The sequence below is a fragment of the Genypterus blacodes genome, unplaced genomic scaffold (genome assembly GCF_046128005.1).
Source record: "Genypterus blacodes isolate CSIRO-AG114 ecotype Tasmania unplaced genomic scaffold, CSIRO-AGI_Gbla_v1 ptg000638l_1, whole genome shotgun sequence".
NCBI lineage: Eukaryota > Metazoa > Chordata > Actinopteri > Ophidiiformes > Ophidiidae > Genypterus > Genypterus blacodes.
Genome location: NW_027467349.1, coordinates 20,001 through 28,252, shown reverse-complemented (window position 1 = coordinate 28,252; position 8,252 = coordinate 20,001). Strand labels below are relative to the sequence as shown.

Genomic DNA, 8,252 nt, shown 5'->3' with positions numbered 1-8,252 from the left:
TCACACAGGCCTACAGGTCACACAGGCACAGGCCTACAGGTCACACAGGCCTACAGGTCACACAGGCCTGCAGGTCACACAGGCCTACAGGTCACATGGATCACACAAGCCTACAGGTCACACAGGCCTACGGGTCACATGGGTCATCATCATCTTGCTGCCATCACCAAAGCCAAGATTTAGAAGAAGACCTTTTACAGTCACATGGATGTTTATTTTCATCATATTATTGATTGTTACACTAAAATCCTTCAGTGTGCGTACCTCAACCGTAACAGCCATTATGTTGACATATCAGAAATTCTTCCAACTTGTGACCTGACTTGTGACCTGACTCGTGACCTGACTCGGTCCCACCTCTGTGTAACCGTGACGAGCCGTCACTCTAAACTCTGTGACTTCCACTATGGCTTGATGTTTCCAGATTTATAATCATTCATTTATAATCAGACTCTGACTTCATGGTGGAGGTGAGAGCAAACTCATCTGCTCCACATATCAATACCAATATAAGCATATTGATTATGACTAGGAGGTGAAGAAGAGGCATAATCCCCCCTCCCCCCCCTCTCTCTTGGCATGTTGGCTCATGCTGCAGCTCTCCTGATGAAGCTGATCACTATTTGGCAGGAATAAATCTTCTGAGGTCATCTGAAATACGATCTGACTGATGAGTCTGAGCTCAGGACGTTTCCTCTAATTCTTCACAAGATGCTGACAGAATAACAACAAGCCGTGTTTCATTCAACATGTGAAGGATCACAGAACGGCTTTACTGATCACATCACACAAATATGAGATAATAACCTCAGTGAAGAAGGCAAAAGATACAAAATATGAAGAGGAGTTTAGGGGCAAAGGGCCTAAACGCAGCATGAAGAAGTGGCAGGAGGAAAAGGTTTTACATCACAAACTTCAAAGGCGTATTAATGATGTAAGCGATCACAGAGGACGAGAGGAAGGAACGAATGGAAGATCAATGTGGGAGATGTGAGGTCATTGAGCTGAGTGTTGATCCTCTGGATCAGGATCATGGAATAATGAAAGGATCACACAATGTACACACTACATTAACCCCAAACACACAACGTTCAGCCCTCCTGACCCGTCTGTGCAGCGCCTCAGTGAAGAAGCACCTGTGATTGTGTGAGCGACGCCTCAGCCTAAACCCTCTCTGCGGGGACGGGAACGCCGTCCCGTACCCGGATATTCCCCTGTTCTGTGTATACGTTGGTTCCGTACCCACACACACTTAGTAAATGTTCTCACAAAGCCACAAAGAATTCTACTGATCAGGATTTCTCTGGCCTGGCTGAATGAGCGGCTCTTAGAGTTTACACAGCTATGAACATGTGATGATGTCACTGCTGACTGCATTCATCTACACACAAACATTCATGTGATCTCTCATAAGAAGAAGAAGAAGAACAGTGATCATTACCGCTCTAGTCCTCTGTTGTTGTTAGATGGGAGCATTTCCTGAAACCCTGACTGTTGTTGCAGTATAAGAAAAACTATTGATTATTATTATTATTATTAATGAGGAACTTTACATTCTATAGCTCCTAATAGCTCACTGAGTGTAAACACAGTGAGGTTAAACAGCATGGAGAGTCTTTATACATGTGACTGAGGTATATAACACATATGTATCTGTGCAGTACACACTAACAAGCTACACACACGTTACACACTGCGCCTGCTGTCAGAATGACTAATACTATGTTGATATTATAAAAGAAGCAGATATCAAAGGAATGTCCATGTGAGTCCCAGTAACTCCCCACGCAGCGTCCCGCATAATGGACACATGACCGCACGCGCACACACACACACACACACACACACACACACACACACGGAGGAGGAGTTACGCGTTCACACATAATCACTTTCCTCTGTGATATCTGCAGAGATAAGAAAAATATTTGATCAAATGTTCCCAAACTAAAAAAGCAGGAAACGCCTCGGAGTCACGCACTCGCCGAGCCGCGAGGAGCCGCACAGCCGCGGGTGAAGTGTGTGTGTGTGTGTGTGAGTGTGAAAGACGAGACGCAACTGAAACGTAACATGAAGAAAAAGTGCACAACAGCAAGACGCGATAAGGAGAAGTTTCCTTGTTTTTCTATGATTGCTCCCTGCTGGAGCGAAACTTAAACCGGAGGAGCGTCTTCCTCCTACACACACACATACACACACACACACACACACGGAAGGTAAGCACGGCACGAGCCCGCACACACACACGCCGCTAAACTCACGTATCTGCTGATGAGGGTCCGGAGGGTGCTGCAGTCCAGACCCATCCTTGCTCCTCTTCCTCCTCCTCTTCGTCTTCTCGCTCGGTTGTTCCTCCAGGAGTTGGGAGACTACCGGGCGCTCCTAGCTGATCTCCGTCTCTCCTCCTCTCTCCATTACTTCTCACACTTCTCCCCTTCCTCAAATGAGAGCTTCGGTCGGGCTGAAGTCTCCGGCAGCTCGGCGGGGATCAGAGGTGAGCTTTGATCCCAGTTTGGCAGATGTTTCCTGGGATGTTCTCCTCCTACCTGACCGGGAGATCCTTATGTGGGACACTCTCTCTCTCTCTCTCTCTCTCTCTCTCCTCTCTCTCTCTCTCTCTCTCTCTCTCTCTCTCTCTCTCTCTCTCCCTCTCTCCCTCTCTCTCTCTCTCCCTCTCTCTCTCTCTCTCTCTCTCTAATCTTCTTGTCTTCTCAAAGGAGCTTTCCTTTCATCTACGTCACGCGCCGCCAGGTGGTGGCTGTACGTTGAGCGCATGCGCGCTCTACCGTTTGGTTGAGTACTTGGAAGTTTTGATTGGCATCATTTATGTTTTTGTGTTTATTTATCTTTTATCTTAAGGTTCATGCCATTTTTTTACTTCGTCCATTTCATTTGCTGTGTCTTTTTTATTGTTTGTGTGTTATTGTTTTTTACAGCCTCATTAAGAAACAACTGCAACATAAACTAACCTCGAGCGTCCAAACAGGAACATAAAGGACATAAGAATCAAACATATCGACGCATTAAAGACTGACGCCGTAACCTTTGAAACTACTTGAATGTTGATTTGACTCCTGGCAATATTCAAATTCTTTGCTTTGCATGAGAAAGCTGATTTCACTACGTTACAATAGAAACAGAAACATTGTAGTTTGTGTAATTGTACACTGCTCCGGTGTTTGGTGACATCATGTAGGATCACAGTGTCTCTGGAGTTTCATTACAAAATCTAACTGCATTACTATTATTACACTCTTACGAGGTTTTATAAATGATAGTGGAGAGAAAGAGAGCAGTAAGCAGCTGATCGGTCAGCGTGTGGCTGAGGTCAGAACCTTAATCAGCGTCTCCGTGTTTCCGGAGGGAAATGTTTTCATTCATTGGTTCATTGTGTTTCCTGGAGACGCTTTATGGCGGGTTCAGCGGGACAGCAGCGTCAAGAGAAATATAATACAAGTGTAGATTTCCGGGACTTAACCTTCAAAATAAAGCCATGCTGTTTTAAATAAAAGTTTCACTACAAATAATCAATAATGAATGCACCAGCCACATAATCACTCACCATCAATCAAACAGCCTTTATCTCTTTTGACTGGTATATTTGTGTACTGAAATGTATATAGTTGTCTATTTGGGACACTCAAAGCACCTCACCAACAGGCCATCTGTCTGTAAACTTCAAATAGTGTTAGTTGTATTTACATTTTGATTGTTTGTTTGTCAAAGTTCATTAAAGCTGTGCCTCTGTTTATAATAATAACCTTTGTGCTGTGTGTTTTCTGACCTTTGGGGAGCTTCTTACTTTTGTTGTAAAAGCTGAACTGACTGACTGCAAAAACTGACACTAAATGATGGGTGACACCAAAAATGCTAACTGAAAGAGGAATAAAACAAAAAAATGAAATAAAAACTTAAACTACCTGAACTGTTACACAAATGTACCACCTTGCGCCCTATGGGAATTATACCTGCTCAAATCGGCTATGCTCTTATTTTGAAGTTACCGCCCCGTTGTTTGTGGCCTTTTTCTTCCTGCCGTTTGCTAGCTTGACCCGACATGTCAAGATGGCGACGTTGAGAGTCAGAAGCTGCAGCTAGTTATCGATAAACCGGGGAATTTATTCCAATTTCGGCTAACGGGGGTATAATTAAGCACGGACAGAATGGCGACTCTGGACCAGAAATCCCCCAACGTGCTCCTCCAAAGTCTCTGCTGCAGAATCACCGGGAAAAGCGAAGGTACATCAGTTAGCGTTAGCATGCTGCGGGCTAGCCGGGATACGCGATGTGCCGCCGGACCTCGTCCAGAAAAACACTTAAGTTTGATCAATAATCAAGCGAGCAGGCGACGTAAAAGCACGTAGTTTAGGGACACTGTCACATTCGTTATCTTCTACTGATCAATTCGGCATATTATTACACCAACCGGCATTGAGTAGTGTAAGAATAAATCAGCTTTTTGGTTTGGTTTGTGTTGCTTGGTCGCGCTCATTCTGCGTCACTTCACTAACGGAACCTGGAGAAGCGACACAAGTCAAAGAGTTGACACTTTCTCCGCGTTTATCTCTGCTCCTTTTCCATGCACGCCGGGCTGAAGTGTGTGTGTGTGTGAGTCATTCACTTAACTCACAGTGGTGTGTGTGTGTGTGTCTTTCACTTAACTCACAGTGGTGTGTGTGTGGAGGACAGTGGCACATAACGGGGCTGTGACCGCCCCGGCGGCTAACCTGGGCCCAGCCCGGTCCACTGCTCCACTGCTCCGTGGCGGTTCCGGTGTTCCGTGTCCACTCTGTTCGAGTCCCCGCTCATCCCACTCACTCTCGAGCATCCTGCCCTGTTGTCCCCATTCTGTTCGTCACACTGCATGGCCGCCTGGCAGCTGCACTCGTGCCCTGCTAGGTGCAGGCCGCTCTGGGCGCAGCCGTCTGAGTGGCAGGCTGGCAGGATGGACGTGAGAGAGCCGCACATGTAGAGAACCATCAGCCTCACTGAGGTCCAGCTAGAGACCGAGACGGGTCACGATCACAGCAGCTGACAGCCTTTAGGCCTTCAGACTCTACAGGAGAGGGGTGTGTGTGTGTGTGTGTGTGTGTGTGTGTGTGTGTGTGTGTGTGTGTGTGTGTGTGTGTGTGTGTGTGTGTGTGGTGGGGGGGTTGACATGGTTCTATACGTAGAAATAAACCTCCTTGCCTCTTTCTGCTTTGTATCATCATGCGTTGTGTAGCTGATCAGTTTTGTTCAGCACTGATGTCATCGTTCTCACATGTATATGATCTACATGTGATTTGTTCCTCAGCTGAAGTCGCCCATCAGTTCCAGTATGCAGTGAGAGTCATCGGCAGCAACTACGCTCCCACGATAGAGCGGGATGAGTTCCTGGTGTCGGAGAAGATCAAGAAAGAGCGTAAGTGGACAGAGTGAGTGTGAGACCCCTGAGCTGTGGGGACCCCCGCCCCTCTGTGAGTGTGAGGCCCTGTAGACCTGCATATTAACTCAAGTAGCACCATTAGATGCAAAACATCGATCCACTTTAAAGCAGAACATAAAAGTAAAGGAGTGAAGCACTTATTGTTTATTTAAAACCGGGCCTAAATCCGTCTTTCTGAGCTTAAAGTTAGTTTAGTGTTGTTAAAATGATGACTGGCCTAAAGTTTGTAAAGTAAAGTTTGAGTCCATGCAGCCTCAGCAGTGGAGCCGCTGCTGCAGAGTGTGTGTGGGCCTGTGTGTGTGTGTGTGTGTGTGTGTGTGTGTGTGTGTGTGTGTGTGTGTGTGTGTGTGTGTGTTATGAAAGAATCTGCAGGGTTGCACATCAGCTGAATACACAAAATCACAGAAAAGCTCCAGAATTCTCAGCGTTTAAGGCTTCAAAGTGTTGAAGTGTCAGGAGTGCAGACTGACCTGCTGCCTGTCACTCACAGAGTCTGACTGATCTTTGTTCTGATGCTGTTTCAGTGCTGAAGCAGAGGAGAGAGGGAGACGCTGCTCTGTTCTCAGAACTGCATAGGAAACTACAGACACAGGTGTGTGTGTGTGTGTGTCTCTGTGTGTGTGTTTGTGTGTGTGTGTTTGTGTGTTTGTATCTGTTTGTGTGTTTGTGTCTCTGTCTGTGTGTGTGTCTCTTTCTGTGTGTGTCCGTGTTTGTGTGTGTGTCTCTGTCTCCGTGTTTGTGTGTGTGTGAGAGAGATGTTGAGTTAAAAGCTGTTGTGTGTCTCTTGGTGTTTGCGGTGAGCAGGGGGTTCTGAAACATCGCTGGTCTGTTCTCTACCTGCTGCTCAGCCTCTCTGAGGACCCCAGGAAACCATCCAGCAGGGTGAAGAACACACACACACACACACACACACACATCATAAGTCCTGATGTCGTCTGTACTGATTCCATCTCTGCTGTTCCAGGTTGGAAACTATGGCGCTCTGTTTGCCCAGGCGCTCCCCCGGGACGCACACTCCACGCCCTTCTACTGCACCCGGCCCCAGAGTTTGGCCCTCAGCTACGGGGAGAGAAGCGGGGGGCTCTCCTCCACCGTGGGGACCAGCGGCATCTCCAGCCTGGGGATCTACACGCTGAACGGCCCCACGCCCACGCCACAGACGCTGCTGGCTGGGTGAGAGCGTTTAGAAGGATCCATGAGTTGGTTTTGATATTATGGTTTGTTTTGCTATGCTTGGTTTGGTGAAAAGCATCTTGTTATTGTTACTGAGGCTGATGACAGTCACACACACACAGAGCCACACACTCTCTGAGGGTAAACACACACAGGAAGGTTAGATTATGACTCATATCAGCCTTTGTGGACATGAAGTGGTTAATAGAGGCAGGAGTAATAATGAGCTGGTCAGTTAACATGTGGATGGATAAACGTGTCTCTTGTTTAAGCAGCTTCACCTGAGCCTCCTGGGAGCCTGCAGTTATTTAAGGCCCGGCCTGTAAGAACACTCAGCAGAGGACGCATCAATTAGCCGGGCTAAACGAGCGCTCTGTCCGGCCCGACCTCTGATAAATCTGCTTTATGAAGGCCTCAGCACGGGAGAGGCCATTTCATTCCATTTATCGCTATTAATAATGCAGGACGCCTCCACTTACGAGTGACCACCGAGCCGAGCGGCTTCACCTTTTAGTCGTGAGAGGGCGCGGCCTCTCTGCAGTGATCAAACACCTTTAAGGTCTGGAAACGCGCGGAACACACTCGCTGCTTTAATTATGCAGAGGCGTTGTGTAACAGAGGAGTGGTGTGAGGCTGAGGGGCCGGCAGCGTCACACACACCTTAAGATCTGAGACGGATGCTCCTCAGTGGAACTTCCTGTTCATCATGAAACGTCTCAGTTGCCCTAGTTTAGTTTTGAAATTGAGTGGAAGAAGTAAATCTAAAGTTAACCTGTGTGTGTGTGTGTGTGTCCCCAGTCAAGCTCCTCCGTCTGCAGCCGGCCCCAATCAGCCGCTGGGATCTCGTCTGGCCTGGGCTCTTCCTGTAAGCTCCTCCCCTTCCTCTGCTCTGGCCCCGCCCGTCGCCCGGCTGCCCCCGGGACCCGCCGTTCCCTCCACCAGAGCCCTCCGTCCTCGCCGAGACGGCGAAGCCAACGGTGAGCGTGGCGTCTAGATCCTGAACTTGATTCTTCATATTGGACATTTCATCATGTAGTTCCTTTGCATGATAGTAAACCAATACAAGTGCTCTCAGTGACGTAATGACCAATATTCATATGTCCTGTCATTAAGAAGACATTCACTCCTTTTATGGTCCGTCAGTAGAGTTTGATTTAACATCAAGAAGCTCTAAATGAAGTGTTTACTGTTTGTTTGTTGACATTGGTCCTAAAGTCTTGAATCTCCAGACACACTTGAGACCTTCTCCCTCTCTCAAACGTCTCTGTTTGTATTGCAGTGTAATAATTCAGCTGTAAAAGTTTCAGTCATGTGGGAAGTGAACAAACTTCCCGCTGATCCAGAGCGTTTAATGTTCCTGATCCTGTTCCTAAATCCTCCCCGTCTCTCTCTTTGTTGTCTTTATGGCTTCGCCCTTGGCCGGCGCAGGTGAGGTGAGCGAGGCTGCGCTGGTGCGGGACATCCTCTACGTCTTCCAGGGCATCGACGGCAAGTTCATCAAGATGAGCTGCCAGGAAAACTGCTACAAGATAGACGGCAAGGTACGTGAGTGTGTCCTGTGACCTCCCACAGGAAGGGTCCGACTGGGAGCCACAGCTGGAGTCACGCCTGAGCTTTAAAACCCAACATTTAATAACTTAACAAGACAAAA

At 47.6% G+C, this 8,252-nt stretch overlaps 1 protein-coding gene across 1 annotated transcript in view; it reads left to right on the top strand.

Moving 5' to 3' along the window:
- The first annotated feature begins 4,054 nt into the window (after positions 1-4,054).
- tubgcp3 (tubulin gamma complex component 3) overlaps positions 4,055-8,252 on the top strand; it is a 13,709-nt gene continuing 9,511 nt past the window's right edge. The window contains exons 1-7 of the mRNA XM_076140501.1: positions 4,055-4,239; positions 5,297-5,404; positions 5,953-6,020; positions 6,233-6,310; positions 6,393-6,601; positions 7,400-7,578; positions 8,030-8,142. Coding sequence (XP_075996616.1) covers positions 4,164-4,239; positions 5,297-5,404; positions 5,953-6,020; positions 6,233-6,310; positions 6,393-6,601; positions 7,400-7,578; positions 8,030-8,142 — 831 coding nt within the window. The 5' untranslated portion in view covers positions 4,055-4,163. The remainder of the gene's footprint in view (positions 4,240-5,296; positions 5,405-5,952; positions 6,021-6,232; positions 6,311-6,392; positions 6,602-7,399; positions 7,579-8,029; positions 8,143-8,252) is intronic.